Source organism: Meriones unguiculatus, chromosome X (genome assembly GCF_030254825.1).
Source record: "Meriones unguiculatus strain TT.TT164.6M chromosome X, Bangor_MerUng_6.1, whole genome shotgun sequence".
Taxonomy (NCBI): Eukaryota; Metazoa; Chordata; class Mammalia; order Rodentia; family Muridae; genus Meriones; species Meriones unguiculatus.
The window spans coordinates 137,513,002-137,534,971 of NC_083369.1; the positions used below are offsets into that span (position 1 = coordinate 137,513,002).

The 21,970-nt window shown below is 41.9% G+C and overlaps 1 protein-coding gene across 6 annotated transcripts in view; it reads right to left on the minus strand.

The window, feature by feature from the left end:
- Positions 1–2,000: 2,000 nt before the first annotated feature.
- Positions 2,001–21,970, minus strand: part of Ctps2 (CTP synthase 2) — a 166,185-nt gene continuing 146,215 nt past the window's right edge. For 3 of the 6 annotated variants that reach the window (XM_060374325.1, XM_060374324.1, XM_060374323.1), the window contains exons 18-19: positions 8,424–8,557; positions 2,001–2,418 (exon numbers count right to left, since the gene is read on the minus strand). In XM_060374325.1, coding sequence (XP_060230308.1) covers positions 2,342–2,418; positions 8,424–8,557 — 211 coding nt within the window. In that variant the 3' untranslated portion in view covers positions 2,001–2,341. Of the gene's footprint in view, positions 2,419–8,423; positions 8,558–11,239; positions 11,339–21,970 lie in introns of all 6 variants that reach the window. The other 3 variants (XM_060374328.1, XM_060374327.1, XR_009588341.1) reach the window with 2 other exon arrangements.

Below are 21,970 nucleotides of genomic sequence, written 5' to 3' on the forward strand. Positions count from 1 at the left end.
GTGTGGGACATGGAGACCAAGCCTGGGAACTTGAGGGCTTGACCATTTTCTTTCAATTTGTATGGCACATATGCCATTTTCCAGTATGAGATGATTAAGAAAATCTTACATTATATGCAAAGTGTGAAATAATTTATCCTTTTTTTAAATTCAGGAAGTTTACAACCTTAAAACTGTGACCAAGTGAATTTCTTTTCTTTTCTTTCTTTTTTTTCTCTCTCTTTCCTTTATGCTGTTTGTTTGTTTGTTTGTTTGTTTGTTTGTTTGTAGGCCTAGCTGTCTTGAAGCTTGCTCTGTAGACCAGGCTGGCCTTGAACTCAGAGATCCACCTGCCTCTGTCACGTGTCACCACACCCAACTATCAAGTGAATTTCATGTTGAATTTATCCAAACTTCTCCTGCAACTAGGCAGGAGTGGCGCACACCTTTAGTCTCGGCACTTGGAAGCAGAAACAGGTAGATCTCTGAGTGCGAGGCCAACGTGAGCTACAGAGTGAGTTCCAGGACAGCTGGGGTTACACAGAGAAACCTTGTCTTGAAAAGCCAAATCCAACCAACCAACCAATCAAACAAACAAACAAACATATCCTGCTAAACAAGTCAAGGATTAAATAGAAATAGTGCTCCTACTGGCTTATGCACCAGGGCTAGGGAGATGGCTCAGCAGGTAAAAGCGTTGGCAGGGTGTCTTCGTTTTAACTGTCAGTTTGACACAGCCTAGAGTCATCTGAGAAGGGAGTCTCAGTTGAGGGATGTTCCAGATCAGATTGACCTTTTAGGAATGTCTGTGGAAGGGTTGTCTCAATAGCTAACTGCCATAGAGAGGCCCAGCTGACCTCTACAGCTGATGGTGTAGGCAGCACCATCCCATAAGCATTAAAAAAACAATCCAGTTAGCCTGGTCAACACAGAAAGTTCCAGGTAAGCCATGGTGATATAGTGAGAGCCTGGAGAGAGAGAGAGAGAGAGAGAGAGAGAGAGAGAGAGAGAGAGAGAGAGAGAAGCAGCTAAGCATGAGCCTGTAAGCCAGCCAGCAAGCATTGTTTCTGCTACAAGTTCCTGTTTGACTTCCTTCAAGCAGGTAGGCTGTAACCTGTAAACTAAAATAAAACCTTCTTCCCTTAAGTTGCTTTTGGTCATAGTATTTTATCACAGAAACAGAAAAAAACACTATGCAAGCCTGATGACTGGAGATTGGTTTCCCCAAATCTAGTTAAAAAGCCGGGTGTGACAATGGGACAAAGCAGAGAATTAAAGACCTTGGAATACTAAGATCTAAATGTGATGTCTTCATCAAACCCCGTCCCTCAGGGCTCAGGTTGTTATGTGGAAGAGGCGGTAAAAAGATTCTAAGAGCCAGAGGGATTGGATGACTTCAAAGAAACATTGTGTATGTGGACCTATCTGCATTGCCCCCGTGGCACGCCTGGGTTGGCTACCCAGAGGCTATTTAAGCTGTGGGCTGGCTTTCCCCGAGGTCCGAGGATTGTTCAATGTTCCTGAATAAACTGCATTGAAAAAAAAAAAAAAAAAGAAACCATAAGACTGATGCACAGAGACTATGGAAACATGTACAGAACCTGCATAGGTCCAAGCAGGATGAAGAGCCAACATCGAGAGAGGGAAGCGACAATGGGATCCCATCTCTAACAAAGGAACTATATCCAAATGACAGCTGCTTGCAATGGAGTCTCACTGAGTATATAAACCACATTTAAGGGTAGGCCCCACGCTCAAGAGCAGAAGGCCAACACAAAATGAACTTAAAATATTTTTGGAGGTTGTTCTCATATTGCTTTGTTTGAGAATTTTTTACCTTACTGGTCTTTTGTTGGCATATTATGGTTTCCAATTTTGTCTTTTTATGGGTTTTGTTGTATGTGTTTCTAGTGCCTTTTCCTGGTTATTTGTTTGTATTCTGGTCTGTTTGTTTTCTAAAGAGAGAAAGAAGGAGTGGCGTTTTTAATCCCACCAAATAAGAATAAAGACCATGACCCAAATTCTTTGGTCAAATTGAACAAGCTTTATTGTGTGTCACACAGGGCTATCTACCTATTGTAGGGTTTGAGAAAACAGCATTCAATATAGGAAAAGGTAGGGTTTATACAGTCCTCCAAAACTGCAAGGCTATGGGGGTTTCCAAGGTTTGGGAGATTTTCAGAGGTGACATAGAAAGTTGGATGAGCATTTCAAATTTATTTGGCAGAATATCTTATCAGGCTATATTCAAGGTGTGAGTCAAACTCCAGAGGGTGGGGAGCATGTCAAATTCCAGGAACAGGTTAAAGCACAGTCAAGCTTGAATTTGGCAGCAAACAGAAATGAACTTGTTCTGACCTTATTACAAAATGGCTTCTATCCTTAAGATGGAGTCAGTCTGGTCCATCAGAGTTAGAAGGATGAGGAGACAAGGAAAACCTAGGAGATGAGGAAGGAGAAATCACAATCAGAATATCCTGTATGGAAAGAAAAATCTCAGTTAAAAAAAAAAAAAAACAAAAAAAAAAACAACAACAAAAAAAAAAAACGCCAAGGTGCACATCTGTAACCCCAGAACACCTACCGAAAATTAGGAGGGCAAGATAAGAGAATAGCCTGGAAGCTCACAGGTCACTAGTCTGGAGTGTGCCACAGCAAAAGAAAGCAAGATAGGAGATGAGGACTAACCAATCCTCCTCCCTCTACCTCCTGTGCTGGGATGACAGGCACACCCCAAACCTGATGGATGCAGTTCCAGATCCAGGCATAACACTGGGCTCTGTCCAGGCTAGGAAATTCCAGCAACTGAACTACACCTCCAGCTCTGAGTTACGGGGCTGCTGCTTGGTTTCTACAAACAGCAATGACAAAGAGGCTGATGCGTCAAATACAGGCTTTCTAAGCAATGGGGGGAAGTGTTTTCTCCTTTCATTCCAATAAACTAATACCTAACTTTTTACAGGATGCTATTTTTCAGGAGATTCCTAAAAATGAATGAAGCAGTTGCATTTGAAACTGGCTCCTGTGGAGATCTGTCACCTAAGTAGCCATTATTCTGATGTGCCTGTAGTGTTTTTATTTTTCGATTTATCAGTGATTATACCAGTCTATTTTTCATCTCCCTGTGAGCCTAATTCTGTCCACCCACGCAGAAGGCACCCCTGGCTACCAGCAGTTCATGAGCCTTTTGTAAAGTAAGGAGATTATGTATGTTATAATGGATTTTCAGGAGGGTGTATGGCAAAGGTAAGTGTAGTTATTGAGATGAGCAGGCTTGCACAGAACTATCTGCTTTTCTTAAAGAGAGTAAGGAAAAAAATAAGGAAGGAATAAAGGAGAGGGAGTGTGTGTTTGTATGTGTGTGTTTGTGTGTGTGTGTGTGTGTGTGTGTGTGTGTGTGTGTGTGTGTGTTATACGTGCACTCTTGAACACGCTAGCCACTGCTCATTATGAGGCTGTGGAGCACTTTGAACAGACTGAATTATAGATTGAATTGTGCTTTAAATGTTAAATGCTGTACTTCACATTTTTGAATGAAAAAGGGTTAAGGTATATTAGTAGTAATTTCATGGTGATTAAATGTTGAATAACAATAGCTTGGACATATTGGATGAAATGAAGTAAAATACTGACATTGATTTCATCTGTCCTGATTTACATTTCCATGCAGTGCTGAACTCAAGGCATGATGCATGCAGGATAAACACCATTGAGCTGTATCTCCAGCCCCGTTTTTATTTTCTGGATGTGACTAGCAAGTGTTTAAACAGAGGTGGATGTGGTAGTATAAGCCTGAAATTCCAGCACTTGGGAAGTTGAAGCAAGGAAGATTGTGAGTTCAAGGCTACTCTGGGCTACATAAAGAATTCTAGAACAGCCTGGACTACATGGTGAATCCCTTCCTCCAAGAAAGGAAGAAAGGAAGAAAGAAAGAAAGAAAGAAAGAAAGAAAGAAAGAAAGAAAGAAAGGAAGGAAGGAAGGAAGGAAGGAAGGAAGGAAGGAAGGAAGGAAGGAAGGAAGGAAAGAAAGAGGAAGGGAGGGAGGAAGGGGGGAAGGGAGGGAGGGAGAGAGGGAGGGAGGGAAGGGGAGGAAAGGAAAGAAAGAAAGAAGAGAGAAAGAGTCTGGGGAGATGACTTAATCGATACAGTGCTTGTCAAAGAAGCATTAGGACCTGAGTTAGGATTCCTGGCACCCACATTAAACAATCAAACAAAAGCTAGGTGCTGCAGCAGAGACACAGCACTGGGGATGCTGAAGCAGAATTCTTGAGGCTTGCTGGTTAGCTAGTCTACTTGAATTTATGAGCTCCAGCTTCAGTGAGAGACTGCTGCCTCAAAGAACAAGCTGGTGAAACAACTGAGGAAGACAGCCAACTTTGACTTCCAGCCTATGCGTACAAATGAGTATATATACCCACCCCCAAAAAATGGAAAGGGAAGGAAGGAAGGAATTTGGAAGTCTACATGTGGCTCACATAAATTTATTTCCCTTCAATACTGAACTAGATACTGCCCTACTCAGCCTTCAGTACATCTCTCTGTCTTCACAGATTCATACTAGTGCTAGAAAAATTAGCACTTTTTCAACAGTGGAGATCCAGGTACCTCCAGAATATTCTCAGGAAATATGTATATATCATAATGGCCACTCTGAGCAGCCTTCATACTTCTGCCTCCACAGAACACAGCATTGCCCTGAATATTCACATTACACCTCTAAGAAATGATATTTCCAACTTTCTCTCTCTCCGCCTCTCTCTCTCTCACACACACAAGTAATAATAATAATAAGTTTGGGAGTTGGGTAAAGATACTTGCTGCCAACCCTGGTGACCTAAGTTCCATCCTCTAGACACAAGTGTTAGAAGGAGAGAGCCATCTGCTAAATAATATCCTCTGACCTCCATGTATGTGCCATGGTGCACGCACATACACACACACACTTTTTAAATGAATGAATAAGTAAACTGTTTTGTGCTAAAAAAAAAATACATATTTTATGGGCATGCCCCCTTCCTTAATGAGACCAAGTTTTTAAGGAGGGGGGGTAGTTATCCATTTTATCACACTCCCTTATCATATTCAATTTTCCAGATCATTTCCTTACGTAATGAAAAGTTCTATCAAAATATTTTCCCAGTGCTGGGAATGTAGCTTAGTTGGTTGAGTGCTTGCCTAACATGCACGAACCTAGTTCAGTCCCCAACATTCACATAAGTAGGACATACTGGTGCACACTTGGTTTAGTACAGTTTGGTTTGGTTTGAAACAGGATCTCATCATGTATCCCTAACTGGCCTGGAACTCAGAGATCCACCTGTCTGTGCCCCAGCAGTACTGGGGTTAAAGGTGAAAGGTGTTCATCATGCTTGGCTTACACTTGCAATCTTAGCACTTGGGAGATAGAGGCAGGAGGCTTAGAAGTACAATGTCACCAAGATCATCCTTAGCTGCATAGAAAGTTCCAAGCTAGCCTGAGCAATGAAAGACCCTGTCTTGAAACAAACAAACAAGAAAGAAACAAAGAAAAAAGTCTCATAAACATAAGCAGTCTTTACCCAAGGTGAATTCTGCACACAAACACCATGAACACCAATCCAGTTCATCCTTATGTCTTCACTCACTAAGGATGGCATGTCCTCCCTAGACCTCCTGCCAGGGAGGAATAAGAGCTGTATGTTTACCATTACTGGGTCTAACTCCACTTTCTTACTCACCTAAATACATTTTCTTCATCACCTCTGCTGTGGAATACCTGTGCATTTTAAAGAAACTGTTTCAGAGCCACTGGTTTGTTATTAAATGCCAATAATTTAGCCTATTCTGAAAACCAAGTGTTGTGTCAGGTCTTTCTCAATCTCTCCCTACCTTATTGTTTTCAAGATTTATTAATTTTTGTTTTACCTGTATGGGTGTTTTGCCTGCATGTTATGTCTGTGCACCATGTGTTTACCTAGTGCCCATGGAGAACAGAAAAGTTATCAGATCCCCTGCAACTGGCTGTGAAGCACCATGTGGTTGCTGGGGAACTGAACACAAGTCCTCTGGAAGAACAGGCAGTGCTCTTAACCACTAAGCCATCTCTCCAGCCCCTCCACCTTTTTCTTTTGAGACAGGGTCTCTCGCTGAACCCAAAGCTCACTGATTTGTTTAGATTAGCTGGCCAGCGAGCTCCAGGTATCCTCCTGTCTCTGCCTCCTTCATGATAGGATTGCAGACTGTTGCTAAAATCCCTGTGGTTCTCCTGCATGGGGGCTGTCTCCCACCAACCCATGCAGTCAGGGGGTGCTGGGGATGAGAAGCGTGCCTGGAATGGCTGGTGAGCACTGTAGAAAGATCATACACCCAAGGAACCACTTCAGAGAGCTAGTTCAACTTTAATTCCAAAGAACAAAGGCTACATACTCCTTAGGGAGGGGGTGCTCCTAGGATAGGTAATACATAATTGGTTGGAACTAGGAACTTCAAGGATGCTTGATTTGCATTAAACAGCACACTCCTATCATATAAATGGAAACATAGTACCTAATTATCACATAGACGCAGGGAGGGGAGAGCTAGCAGGGAGTTGTGTCAAAGGCCATATATCAAATGTGGTTAGGGGAGTCTCTCCAGGTGAAGTCAGGCCGAGAGTAAGAGGCCCTAAACCTTATGCCGAGCCCAGAATGGCTATCCGGACTGGGAAGACTGCAACCTTAAACAGCAGGATCATTTCTTCCCAAGGAAATACATAAGCAATGTCTATTACTTCTAAAGTCACAACAACAGCCCATACCTGGAAAGGCTTTAACCAATATGGACGAGGGCTTTTCCACAACCACATAGATAGAGCCTGCCTCCCACAGGTCTTACCGTGACTATATACTCTAGCCTCTTCCTGAAGCTATGAGCAATTAAAGTAGAGTTGCCTATAACAGGTGGTAGGGAAAAGTAGGTACTCAGGTGCAGGTCTTGTGGCCCTCCCTTCTCCTCTATGAAAGGGTGTACACAGTCAACAAGCCTAGCTGGGATGAGGGGAACACTGAATTCCCCCAAGATAGTGGTTCCTTAGCCTGGATGATAAGTCACTCACAGCACTGGCATATACTCTAGCACCTGGCTTTTTACATGGGTTCCAGAGATCTAAACTCAGGTTCTCATGATTACAGGGAAAGCACTTTACCCCCAGAGCCATCTCCCCAGCCCTGTCCTTGAACTTCTGATCCTCCTTTCTCTACCTACAAGTTCTGGGATTACAGATGTACAGTACTGTACCCAGTGGAAAACTAGACTTCAAAGAAGGCTCTTGGGAAATGAAACACAAGAATGAAAATAGGCATTCTTCAGGCCAATAAAGAGCCCTTGTGGAATCAGAAGAAACAAAGAAAGTGATTTATCAAGTTCAGATCCAGGAAAAGAAATTATCTTATAATGAAGCAAGATCTTGCTGTGTTGCCTGCTAGAATGCAGTGGCTAAGCATAGATACAGTCCCATTACTCATCATCACCTGCAATCTGCATCACCTGCAACCTGGGACCTTTCACTCCCTGGAGATTATCCTATTAATGTGGAACCTAATGCAGACACCTTTTCTACACAGCACAGCTTCAAACTTTTGAGCTCAAGCTACCCTCCTGCTTCGGCCTCCACAGTAGCTGAGGAAAGGACTTTTCAGCAATTAAGGGGGTCTAAGGATGTGCTCAGATGGTAGAGTGCTTTGTGACATGCACAAAACCCCAAGTTCAATCTCCAGCACTGCATACACCTCACATGGCTATACACACCTGTAATCCTAGCATCTACTGGGAAGACACAGTAGAGGAGTTGTTCAAGGCCATCCTCAGCTATACAGAGAGTTTGAAGTCAGCATGGACTACAAGAGATTTTTGAGATTTTGACATTTTTGTCTCAAACACACACAAAAAAATATGCGGAACAAGCCAGGCATAGTGGTGTGTGCCTATAACCCCAGCACTCAGGAAGGCAGAGGCAGGTAGATCTCTGTGAGTTTCACACTAGCCTGGCCTACAAAGCAAGTCCAAGAAAGCCAAGGCTACACAGAAAAACCCTGTGTTGAAAAAAAAATTATCCAGAACAAACAGAAGTCAGTCACTAGAGAAGATACTGAAGTCAGAACTCCAAGTCTGCTAAAGCCTCTATTTCCTTAGAATTTTCTACAGAAAAAGTGTGAAGTAACCAAAACCAACTACTATGCAATTGCAAGTTACTTGTGAAGTCATAAGTCTATTGCTAAAGCCACTAAAATCATTTGTCTGTTCCAGGAAGAAACATCGCTTCTATCTGGCTCCAAAGAACATTTTAAGGGTACTGGAAAACAACGCCTACCACTTTCACAGGTCCCTCTTCTGCTGTTCAGCACATCTCAGCGGTGCCAACCCAGCCCTCTCAGCACTAAGAAGATCTAAGGGAAGGAGGAGGCACAGAACCCAGCTAACTTTCTCACCTAGCAAAGCCTCAATTCTTCCTGTGGCATCTGCAATTTGCTCAGCATTGCCCTCCAGTGTTTCACCTCTGATCCATTCCAAATTGCATAAAGAGAGAAGAGAGAGAGATGGTGGGTGGATGGGAGGGACAGGCCTGTAAGGGATACAAAGTGAGTAAATTATAATTAATAAATAATAAATTATCAAATTAATTCTTAAAAAAGACTCTTCCAGGACAAATGACTGAACTAGTAGTGGTAGAAAGTTAGAATGTTGCACATAATAGACAAATTATATGTCAATTTATTTTTTTCCCTGTGAAAGCCAATCATTGCCCATTCCTGTGTCTGACCGTAAATCCTTTTGACTAATCAAAATCTTCACAATGTGTTTTGAGGGATCTGGAGAAATGGCTCAACACTTAAGAAGTACTTGGTCCTTTTGGAGAAGACCTGAGTTTGTTTCCCAGCATTAGTGTCCAGGGACTCACAACTGTTTGTAACTCCGGCTCCAGGAGATCTGGAACCCTCTTCTGGCTTTCTTAGGCCCACTAACACACATGAAGTATGCATGCACACATACACATGAATAAAAAGAAATCTTAAGAATTCATTAAATATAATGTATTTTAATTAATAAATGTGTGTCTCTTTGCATGCACACACATGTCATGGCTTACATGTGGAGGACAAAGCACAGCTTGTGGGAGTCAATCCATCCACTGTGTGGGTCATAGAGCTAGAACTCACATGGTTGGGTTTGGTGGAACATGTCTTTACCTGATGAGCCATCTTTTTTTTTTTTTTTCTTTTCCTGGGGGGTGCAGCCTTACCAGGCCAAAGAGGAGGACAATGCAGCCAGTCCTGATGAGACCTGATAGGCTAGGGTCAGAGGAAAGGGGAGGAGGACCTCCCCTATCAGTGGACTGGGGGAGGGGCATAAAGGGAGAAGAGTGAGGAAGAATGGAATTGGGGGGAGATGAGGGAGAGGGCCACAGCCAGGATACAAATTGAATAAATTGTAATAACCAATGAGGCATCTTGCTGACCATAAACTATATTTTTAACAGACCACCAACTTCCATCAGTTCAAGTCAGATGTCCCTCAGCTGAGGAATGGATACAGAAATTGTGGTACATTTACACAATGAAATACAACTCTGCAATTAAAAACAAAGTCATGAAATTTGCAGGCAAATGGTGGGAACTAGAAAAGATCATCCTGAGTGAGGTATCCCAGAAACAGAAAGACACATATGGTATACATTCACTTGTAAGTGGATATTAGACATATAATATAGGATAATCATACTAAAATCTGTACACTTAAAGAAGCTAAGCAAGAAGGAGTTGCCCTGGGTAAGATGATCAATCCTCACTCAGAAAGGCAAACAGGATAGACATTGGAGCCTACCACAGAGGGCCTCTGAAAGACTCTACCCAGCAGGGTACCAAGGCAGTTGCTGCAATTCATAGCCAAACTTTTTGCAGAGTGCAGGGAATCTTAAGAAAGAAGGGAAAGATAGAAAGACCTGGAGGGAACAAGGAGAGCAACAGAATCCAAAAATCTGAGCACAGGGGTCTTTTGTGAAACTGATACTCCAAACAAGGACCATGCATGGAAATAACTTAGGACCCCTGCCCAGAAGTAGCCCATGGCAAATCAGTGTCCAAGAGGGCTCCCCAATAATAGGAACAGGGACCTTCTCTGACATGAACTCATGGGCTGGCTCTTTGATCACCTCCACCTGAGGGGTGAGCAGCCTTACCAGGCCACAGAGGAAGACAATGAAGCCACTCCTAATGAGACCTGATAGACTAGGGTCAGAGGGAAGGAGAGGAGGACCTCACCTCTCATTGGACTGGGGGAGGGGCATAGGAGAAAAAGAGGGAGGAAGGGTGAGATCAGGAGGGGATGGAAGAGGGGGCTACAGCTGGGATACAAAGTGAATAAACTGTAATTAATAAAAGGAAAAAAGAAAAAAAAAGAATGTCATCAGTTAGCACCTGAAACCTACAACAGAGTTTCTACTACTTTGCTACAGCCACCTACCCATGGCCCCCACCAATGTACTTGATAAAGGACCTGATTTATGACTTTGTTTTTTCTGTAACAATTAAATGATGCAGGGTAACCATGTGTCTTAAGGTTTTATTGCTATGAAGGGACACCATGATCACTGCAATTCCTTTTTTTTTCCCACAGTGTAAACATGCTTATCTTAAAAAGAAGAAGAAGAAGAAGAAGAAGAAGAAGAAGAAGAAGAAGAAGAAGAAGAAGAAGAAGAAGAAGAAGAAGAAGAAGAAGAAGAAGAAGAAGAAGAACCAGGCCATCAAACAGTCTTATCAGACCAAAAACCCAAATCCAACAGGATAAACATCACACCTTCAAGCTCCATATCTGGCATCCAGGACTTTCTATGAAATTAGCTAGTCTCCAAAGGACCCACACTTTCTCTTTTGCCATCTTTAACAGATTCTTTCTTAAGCTGTTCTCTTTGGCACATGACATAAATCCTGGCATTTCCGATACCCTGGAGCAGTGAGGCTGCATATACATTCATAGCTTCCTATAGTGGCCTCTTGGGGGTTATCAACCTCCTTCAAAGCCTTATGCAAAGTTCCTGGCCTCACCTGCTCTTCATGACCTCTCAGACTTTCATCTTTTATTTTTCAAACCATGAGCTATAACATTGCCAAATTCGGTGTCCAGCTCAAAAAGTAGCTTGCCATCCTTGAACCACAGCTGCATTATCTTCTATATGTTGACACTGACAAAACACTTCTACGTCATGGCAACTCTTATGCAGGAAAACATTTCATTGGGGCTGGCTTACAGTTTCACAGGCTTAGTCCATTATGGTTATGGTGGAAAGCATGGCAGCATGAAGGTAGATCTGATGCTGGAGAAGTAGTTGAGAGCACTCTATCTTGATCTGCAGGCAGCAGAAAGAGAATGTTCCATACTGGCCAGAGCCTGAGCACAGAAAACATTAAAGCCTGCCCCCACAGTGACGCAGTTCCTCCAACAAGACCACCCCTACCCCAATAAGGCTACATCTCCTAATAGTGCCAATCCCTGAGAACATTTAAACATATAAATGTATGGAGGCCAACCCTATTCAAACCACCACACCATGGCTGCTCACATTTGGCTTAAGGAGAAATGATCTCTTATTCCCTTTAAGGTGAGAGCTGGGTGGGTTTTTTGTTTGTTTGGTTGGTTGGTTGGTTGGTTGGTTGGTTGGTTGGTTGGTTGGTTGGTTGGTTTAGTCAGGGCCTCATATAGTCCAGGTGATACCTACTCACTGTGTAGCTGAGGAGAGCATTAAACTCCTGATCTTCCTGTCTCCATCTCCTAAGTGTTGGTATGACAAGTTTATACCACTAGAACTAGTTAGTCCCTGCTGATGTTTTTAATTTTAACATATTTCAGCATTTATTAATTATACATAAGGATGGATTTTGTTGTTACATTTTCACATATGTGCCTAATGTATTTCAGTCACATTCACCAGTCACAGTTGCTTGTTCTCTTCCCACTCCCATTAATCTTCTTTCCCTTTCCAGGTAGTTTCATTTCTACTTTCATATGTGAGTGTGTGTGTGTGTGTGTGTGTGTGTGTGTGTCCCGATGAGTTTCATTAGAGCTGTTTGCAGGAGTGGGAATGAGAGTTCATTAGCAAGAGCATGTTTTCCTAACCCCAGTGGTTACAAAGACTGTGGAAATTGTTTTGGGTCCCAATAAAGATATCATGAGAAAACAGTGAAATATGTGAAAGAAGGGTGTGGTTAGAATATAAATATATTTCTCTGCAGAATGTCCCCTATTAAGTTTGTTTTCTAAAGCATTCTGCTTAGTTATTCCATGGTGGTACCAGGGTGAAGGAGGAACAGAGAAAGAATTCCCGAAAAGTAATTAAACAGTAATTTGTGTATAAAGAGGAGTTACTGATACAAAATAAGTTCGTGAAACAGAATTCAACTTTAGAAAAGTAATTGCCCAGACGCCAAACCATCATGTGTTGTCTAAGGCATAGAAAGTTGTTTGTCCTTCCACATCCATTCTTCCTCTCCTGGATCCCCTGATTTTGAGGTAGGTATATGGCTATCAGAGAAAGACTAGATCCTGTTCAGCTAAGTCACTCATGTGAGTAATGGGCTATGAATATGATCTTGTCTAGTGATTTTGTCTGCGGAACTTTTCCAAATAACAAAAGCTTATATGTTCTTCCCTCCTCTCCATACTTCTTCCTTTATCCAGCTAGTTTGACTATTTTAGCTTCATTTTGACAGCATGAGTGCCATGCCCAATGGATGACGGAGGGGAATGCTGGAAGTAGCTGCAACAGAATCATCCTGAAAGACCTGAAAGGCCCCTTCCTGACTTTGAAGTAAGAAGCACAACTTTTTTTTGTCAAGACAGGGTTTCACTTTGTAGACCAGGCTGGACTCGAACTCAGAGAGATCCTCCTGCCTCTGCCTCCCAGAATGGTGGGATTAAAGGCATGTGCCACCACACCTGGCTCGAAAAGCACAGCTTCTGTGTGTGTGTGTTGTGTGTGTCTCTGTGTGTGTATGTGTGTTTAGGTATCCACCTTCCACAGCACATGTGTGGAGATCAGGGGACAACTTGCCAGAGTCATGTCTTCACTTCCACCCTGTATGTCCCAGGGAACAAACTGAAGTCATCAGGCTTGGTGGCAAGTATCCCAGCCCTTACAGAGAGTTTTCATTGCTACCAAAATAATACTAAGATGCCATTCTTTTCTTATTAGTTTAAATATGTTATTTAAATTCTCTTAAGAAATAGTGAAGGCACATGCCCAGTTTGGAAAGCCAATTTTATTACAATCAACAGCTGGATGTGATCCTAAGTGGTTTTTTAAAATTCTCTTTTCTGTCATTTTGTTACAAATTTTTGGTACTTCAATAATTTGTATCAAACAAGAATATAGTCAAGCTAATATTAATAATAGAATACTTAAAGTAATACAAAGAACTGGGCAGTGGTGACACATGCCTTTAATCCCAGCACTTGGGAAACAGAAGCAGGCTGATCTATGAGTTCAAGGACAGCCTTATCTACAGAGCAAGTTCCAGAAAAGCCAGGATTACACAGAGAGATACTTTCTTGAAATAAATAACAATAACACAAGGGGCTGGTGAGATGGCTCAGTGGAGCTCTTCCAAGGAACCGAATTGCAGTTCCACATCAGGAAGCTCACAACCACTTGTAATTCTAGTACCAACGTATTTGATGCCCTCTTCTAGCCTCCAAGAACACCTGCATATACATAGCATACACGTATACAGATGCACACATGCATATATAAACAAAAATTTCAATTAAAATCTTGAAATCAAAACACAAAATAATTGGAGCCATGAGTTTAACCCTGGCTTTATCTGCGCATTATTAAGAACTTATTTGGGGGGATGGAAAGATGACTCAGCAGCTAAGAGTATATACTGCTCTTGCAAAAGACCCAAGTTCAGTTCCCAACACCCATATCAGGTGGGTCACAAATGCCTCTAACTCCACCTCCAGGAACTCCAATACCCCCGTCTGGTCTCCTCAGGTACCTGCACTTATGTTTGCAGATAGACACACACACAGATACATACACATAAATAAAAATAAAGAACTTATTTGGAAGTTTTGCCAACATGTTTACTCTTACCTAAACATGAACTAAACAAGGACAGCATCAACAGACATGAAAACATGGGCAGGGAGTCAGATCCCACAAGGCCACAACTCCATACAAAGAACTAAAGGCAGCTAAGGAATGCTTACAGTGGAAGCTATAGTCTTCCATAGGGAAGAGCACATTAGTCAGTTATCCAATACCAAAAGGTCAGCTCTGAGAAATATATATACAAGTGACATTATACAGACTGTGCAGGTTATATTTAAGAATATATATATAATATATATACACATACTCCTATATATACCTGCATGCAATAATAGTTAATGAAAAGGGGGGCCATGAATTTAAAACAGAGCAAGAAGGGACACAAAGGGTACTGGAGGGAGGACTGGGAAGGGAAAAATGGTGTAATTATATTATAACCTCAAAATTAAAAGAAATAATTTTTAAAATGAACTTATTTTGAAGATAGTGAAAATGAGAGGCCTACAAAATTCTAATGATATGGATAACAATCCCTAGTGCTTTAAGATGGAAGGAGAGAATAAGCAATTAAATGAACACTGTTTGGTGACCTCTCTATTACAATAGAAATTACAACTTTCAGGCTCAAAAGATTTTTCTCGTAGCAATTAATAACTTTTTCTGCAATTAGTACATTTCTAAAAGTGAAAGAAGGTGCTGGAGAGATGTCTCAGTGGCTAAGAACACTTGCAGAGGACTCAAGTTCGATGTCCAGAACCCACATGGCAGCTCACAACTACCTGTAACTCCAGTTCCAGGGGATCTGACACCCTCTTCTGACCTATGCAGACATTCATGTGGTATGCATGCATTCAGGCAAAACACTCATAAACATGAAACAAAAATGAATAAGTCCTTTTCTCTTAAAAGAGAAAGAAAAAGACCCCTAGCTTATTACTTTTGTAATTGTATTTGCAGGCACATATAACTCCCCACCTAATAACTTCAAAACTGACTGGTATAAAGGATTGTTATAGTGGTTTGAACGAGACTGGCCCCCATAAACTCATACATTGGCATCTTTGGTCCTTAATTGATGAAGTGGTTGGGAAGGATAAGGAGGTGTGGACTTGTAGGAATGGGTGCAGTCTTGTCATAGCAGATGCGACCTTAATGGCGGAAGGTGTGTCAGTGTGGGTGGGCTTTTATATTTCAAAAGGCCACGAGTGTGAGGGTGATCTGGCTGCGACATCTGTCATCCTATTGACCACCGGGGTTGATTCAGCTCATCTGGCTGGCTAGGCGGGTGGCCCCTTCCCGCCTCACTGCTCCATGTATGTGCATCCCTCCTGAAGCTGCATGCTCCACTGAAGAGGATGGTCTTTCCCAGATATTAGACCAGTCTTCAATCAAAGGCAGATAAGTAGCTGAGCTCCCTGCTAGAAACTCAAAACAAGCTCTCGAAAGACCACACCAGACCCAGTCTGTCTGTCTCTCTCTCTGCCTGCTGCCTGTGGCTCAGGATATAAATACCTCAGCTCTTCTCCAGCACCACATCTACCCTGCATGCTGCTATGCTCTGCACCATGATGATAATAGACTAACCCTCTAAAACTGTAAGCTAGTCCCATAATTAAATGCCCTCCTTTATAAATTGCCTTGGTTATGGTGTCTCTTCATATGCAACAAGACAATAACCAAGACAGTTGCCATCCTTTCTCATGTGATCAGACTGTTATTTTACCATAAGAAAGGCAAGTTGGAAAAAAGAAGCCCACAAACCTAACTAACAGGACAGGACACTGGTTGTTCCCCAAAGAGTTAAAAGAGGGCATTCCTGGCCAGGCATGAAGATGTGTGCTGTTAATCTCAGTACAAAAAAGATGGGAGGCAGGTGATCTTTGCTCATTTGAAGCCATCCTGGCCTACATATCAAATTCCAAGCCAATCAGAGCTATGTAGTGGAGACCCTGCCCCCACCTTCTATGACATGTCATTTTACAGTCCCCTAGCAAATCAGCCCGTGACTGTTTCATGCTCTGCTAAAAACCCTGATCCTCCTAGAACCTTTGTAATTTCCCTGAAGTGGTATTCTTAGTATTTACCACACATCAGAATCACTGGCCTTTAAAAATAGGCCCATGCTCAAGACCCAACACCAGACAAAGCAATTTTAACACAAGAACATCATGAACGTTGGACAGAGGCGCTTAGCATTGTCTGTATCATTGCTGGTTACTAAAGGGTATCCTGAAGTGCCCTTCTACTTGTATGACAAGAATCCACTCATACCTTAATGTAAAATATGGTACAAGTTGATACCTTCCTTTTCGCTCATCACACATTCACATATGCCTCTTTTTTTGCCACAGGGTTTCAATATGTAGTCCAGGCTGGCGTTGAACTCCCAGCAGTTCACTTACTTCAGTGTGAGCCACCATGCTCTGCCTGCCTGCTTCATTTCAGATGGGAACTTCATCAGTCTCGGAAGGAGGCAGGTGCCTACAGGGAGAAATTCCTAAAGAAATGCACCTTCCGAAGTTCCTTTCCTAGCTGAGTGTGGTGGTTCACCTCTTAATCTCAGCACTCAGGAGACTGAGATAGGAAGATCATCATAAACTCAAGGCCAACCTGAGCTACAGAATGAATTTCACATCAGCTGAGTTAGATCCTACCTAGAAATACAGACAGAATAGAGATGTAGGTGGACAGATGATAGGTAGATAGATAGATAGATAGATAGATAGATAGATAGATAGATAGATAGATAGATAGATAGATAGATAGATTCAGCTAAAACTTTGCAGAGAAAACTATGTTTGAATTTCATGCCTAAAAGTGTCTCAGTCATTTAACCTTCTGAATATATGTTCCATGATCATGAGCTGATGGACAGAGATGCAGAGATGTGCTGGCCACCTTCTCTTCCTGAACTATGACCTTAATCTGAACATGCTTAGTGACATACATATTAAACTTTGTGTTCTCGGGGAACACACTCTCTTGTATGAATATGTCAAGCTCCTGAGTAAAATCCTCATGCTTTCTTTCTAGAGGAGTAAACTGCTTGGAAGACAACTTTATTGCTCCCTTACCTGATGGAGGAGATAAACCCTTTTCTATTTCATTTTCTTCTGCTTGAGCATCTGGGCTTTGCATTCCTCAAGAAAAGTGCTCATGGGGCTAGTGATACAGCTCAGTGATTAAGAATGGCGACTAATCTCACAGAGGATCTGAGGTCAATTCCCTAGTAAGCACAATGGGCAGCCCACAACTGTCTGAACTTCCAGCTTCAGGGGACTTAGCCCCCCTCTTCTGGCCTCTGAAGGCACCTGCACTCATATACACGTGTACTTGCATGCAGGAGACATACACACATGAACATAATTTAAAATAAAAGAAATCTGGAATTAGAAAAAGGACGGATCATTGTGTTCTCTAGAACTATATTTAAAAAAGAGAGAGAGAGAAAGCACAAAAATAATGTTTTCTCCCAATAGCTCCCTTTCCCAGCTTCATTGTTTCTGCTTTGGCTGCAATTTCTCTAAAAAAGGAGTTGGACTGGCAATGCAGCTCTGAAATAGAGCACTTGTGCAGCATGCAAAAAGCTTTGGGTTTAATACCTAACAATAAAAAAAAATAGAAGGGAGGGATTATCCTTGGCAGGAGAGAGGAGGAGTCAGAACGAAATGAAAAAGCAGCTTGTACTTGGCCTTGACTGGAGACGGAGCTAATGAACTCTCCCCTCCACCTCCACCTCCTGCAGCCTCATCCATCTACAGCAATCTTTGCCTCAGGTAAAGATGCAGGCATGCTGATCTTCCCAGAACCAACACTACATGGAAGCCAAGTAAATAGATGTGGAGTGCTTTTGTTGTCTTCCCTTACTGGACCCAAATCTCAGTAAAACATGAAAAAAAGACCATATTCGTTTTGACTGTTTTGATTATTTGGGTTAGCCTAAAGTCTCATTGCTTGCAAGTCATCTCCTTGTTTTGTAAAGAAGGTGAAGGTTGGGGCAGAGTATCAGAAGTCCAACTTGCTTGCTGACAGTTCTGCATGAACAGTTAATCTTGATTCACCCAGAAAATATGAAACTAATCTGAAACCTGCTTCCCACCCTTCTCTTGCTGTTTCATTCCAAAATAGGGACTCATGTAGGGAAGACTGGTCTATCCTTGAACTCCTGAAAATTCTGCCTCCACAGCCCTCAAGTTCTGGGATTACAGAGGGGTGCATGATCGCAACCAGACTCCCCCTTTTCTTTTCTACACCAGGAAATTGGAAGGTGAAGATAGGGCATCTGTGTAAGAGAGAGACACTGTACCTTTTCAAAAGTTACATAAGAGTGTCTGTTACGTTTTATAAAATTGATTAGTCTAATTTTAGTACTTTCCCTGCTCACCAACCTCATCTTGCATTAAAGGTTTTCAAAAATCACAGAGCAAGACGAATTTCCATATTCAAAATGTTGGAAATGTTTAGAATATCAAGCAATTGGATGAACAGTATTTGCTTGTTAAATTACATAATGTCAAATGAATATTACTTTCAGATATTCAAATAAAAGACAAAATACCAAACAACCTTGCAAGTTCTAATTCTCTGTAATCATTGAAAAGAAAAGGTAACCCAAACAATAAAAAGTGAGATAATATTTCTAGAAGGAAAAATAAATGTCAGGTCTTGTCAAACTAATTTATAAATTCCAGTAAAATCACCATTGAAATGGAAATTTTTAATAAGTGAAATTATTGCAAAGTTCACAGGAAGGAAAAGTGTAAGAAAATAAATCCAAGATAAAATTAAAAACAAAAAGTGAGAGGATACTTCATTTGTTCCAATATTAAAATTTACCATAGGATCCAGACATAGAGGTGTATGCCTTTAACCCCAGTACTTGGGAGGCAGAGCAGGTGGAGCTCTGTGAGTTCAAGGCCAGCCAGGGCTATATAATGAGACCCTACTCACGTGCTGAGATTCCAGGACTCCAGTACCACACAGGTTTTATTCATTGTGGGGGTTGGAACCCAGGGATTCATGCATGCTAGGCAAGCTCTCTACCTAGAAGGCTACACAGGGAATGGTGACAATCCTTATAAAATGTAATTCTCTGAAAAGGCTCCATTTGCCCTTTTAGAACCAGTTTAACCCTCCCTCCTACTCTGGGTATGGGAGTATTCAAGATTCGCTTCCACTGGTTTCCCAGCCTAACTAATAGCCAATGTCGGCCCCAGTGGGGAAAATGAGACATAACTATTTATTGTCTAAGATCCTTTCTTTCACAATCAGGATTGTGCGTGCATATGTCCCTCTAAGAAAGACTACAGAATTTATTGCCTTATTGCCTTGCCATCTGTTTCTAGGGTGATCTCTATTGCTGCAGTAACATACTGTGAGAGAAGCTGGGGTAGAAACTCAAGCAGGCACTTAAAGCGGAAACCATGGAGCTCTGCTTATGGTCTTGCTCAAAAGCTCTTGCCTAGCTAGCTGTCTTCTACAGCTCAGGAGCACCTGCCCAGGGAATGGTGCTGCTCACGGTGGGTCGGTCCTTCCAACGTCAATTAGCAATCAATACAATAACTCCACGGGACAACTGGATCTAGGCAGTCCCTGTGGGTCACAACCCCTTTGAGGGTCACATATCAGATACCCTGCCTATCAGACATTCCCATTATGATTCACAACAGCAGCAAAATTACAGTGATGAAGTAGCAAAAAAAAAAAAAAAAATCTAATGGTTGGAGGTCACCACAACATGAAGCATCGTATTAAAGGGTCACAGCATTAGGAAGGTTGAGAACCACTGTCCTAGGTGGTATCAAGCTAACAATTAAAACTAGGAAACTGTCGTATTAGAATTCTCTAGATAAAAAAGGAGCCAACAAGGGGTGTGTATGTGGGGGGGCAGAGACAGAGACAAAAAGAGACAAGGAGAGACATAGAGAGACAGAGAACTCACTTTCTATATAGTCTGGTAACAATGGCTATCTCTTCTCTGTTCAAGTTTAGAATAATATTCCCTATAGTTGAGATTTGGAATGTCTTCTATAGGGTTCGGTGCTAAAAGCTTAGGCCTCAGATGTCTATATTTCAAGGTACACGGAACTTTAAAGAAGTAGAACCTAGGTCTGGTGAGATGGTCCAAAATGTGTGGGAGTTGGCCTACAAGCCTGATGGCCTAAGTTTGTTCCCTGGTCCTGCATGGTAGAGAATAGACTCATGCAAGTTATCCTCTGGCCTGTGCATGTACATACATGCTCACACAAATAATAGTAACTTTAAAATTAAAAAAAAAATAATACAATCCCTTAAGGAACTGTGTTCCACTATTCCATTTAACTATGATGTTAACCTTTTTCCTGCTTGGTGTCTGACTGAACCTCTCATTTGTAAATATTAATAGATGGAGTTAAGCATTGCTACAAACAGCTAACAAGATAAATTCTATTAGCTTATTGTAATCGTAGGCCAGCTAAGTGATGGAAAAGACCCTCCCTCTCTTTTCCCTCTCTTTCTTTCTCTCCTCTCTCCCCTCTCTACCACCCCCCCCCCCCCCAGAATTTTCAAATAAAGCCAGGGACAAGAATCCAGAAGAAACTTAAAATTCTAGCACCTCCACAGCTATGGTTTCTGGCCCTCTGAACCGTGGTCTGGCCTCATTGTCAACTCCAGGACACAGCTGGCCATGGTCAGGCAGTTCAACACAATGTTTAAAATTCAAAATATGAAACTCTGAATAATGAAGCCATCTGGCCCATATTATGTTGTCCCACAATCATAAGTAATGTGGGCTATAAATACAACAAGCAGAAGGAAGCAAACAAGAGGCTATTCATCAATTCAGAGGATGCACACGATAGGATGACTCCAGTATAGATTCTAACACAGACAGAGACTTGCTTGTTTCAGGGAACTCTTTAAAAATGGTGGGCCAAGACAGGCCTGGGTGGGAATATTCAACTTGTTAATGCCCTTCTGCCATATAACTTTCCTCAAATAATAAGACTCTGCGCATGTGCACACATACACGCACAATGGTTGCTTTTTAAGGAATGAATAGTTAGTCTACCATGCCTATAATAATCTCAACACTTGGTAGGCTGAAGCAGGGGTGAATATGAGTTTGAAACCAAACTGCGCTACAAAGTAAGAATTTATCTCAAAAAAAAAAAAAAAATGTGCACAAGACTGGAGAGATGCTTCAGCAGTTAAGAGCATTTGCTGCTGCTCTTGTAGAGGACCAGAATAGGGTTCCCAGCACTCATATCAAGCTGCTCATAACATTTTGTAACTCCAACTCTGAGGAATCCAGCACTTACATATACACACAGAGAGACATTTTTAGGTTGTTTGTTTGTTTGTTTTTGACACAGGATCTCTCTACATAGCCCTTGCTGTCCTGGAACTCACTATGTAGACCAACCTGGCATCAAACTCCCAGAGATCTGCCTGTCTTTTTTTCCTCCAAGTGCTGGAACTAAAGGTATGTGCTACCACATCCAGCTACGTATTTTTAAAGTACACTCTGTTATGAATCATATATAAATAACAACAGTAATCCAGGTGTGGTGTTGTACACCCTTAACCCCAGCACTGAAGAGGCAGAGTCAGGAGGTTATGTGGATATCTTTGAGTTTGAGACCAGCCTTGTCTACATAGCAAGCTCCAGGCCAGCTAGAGCTACATAGTATGACCCTATCTCAGAGAGAGAGAGAGAGAGAGAGAGTCAAACAGACACAGACACACAGAGAAAGTGATAGAGAAAGAGAGCGTCAATAAGGAACTATAATGGTTCTGAATCCAGAGTCACTTCACCAGCGTTTCATTATAAGGATACGTTAGTGGACAGGACCCCAAGAAACTAGTATGGCTTATCAGTAACTCGCTCTATGAGATCTGTAAGAGCTTGTGTGAGAAAATGACAACCAACCAAAATGGTTTGAC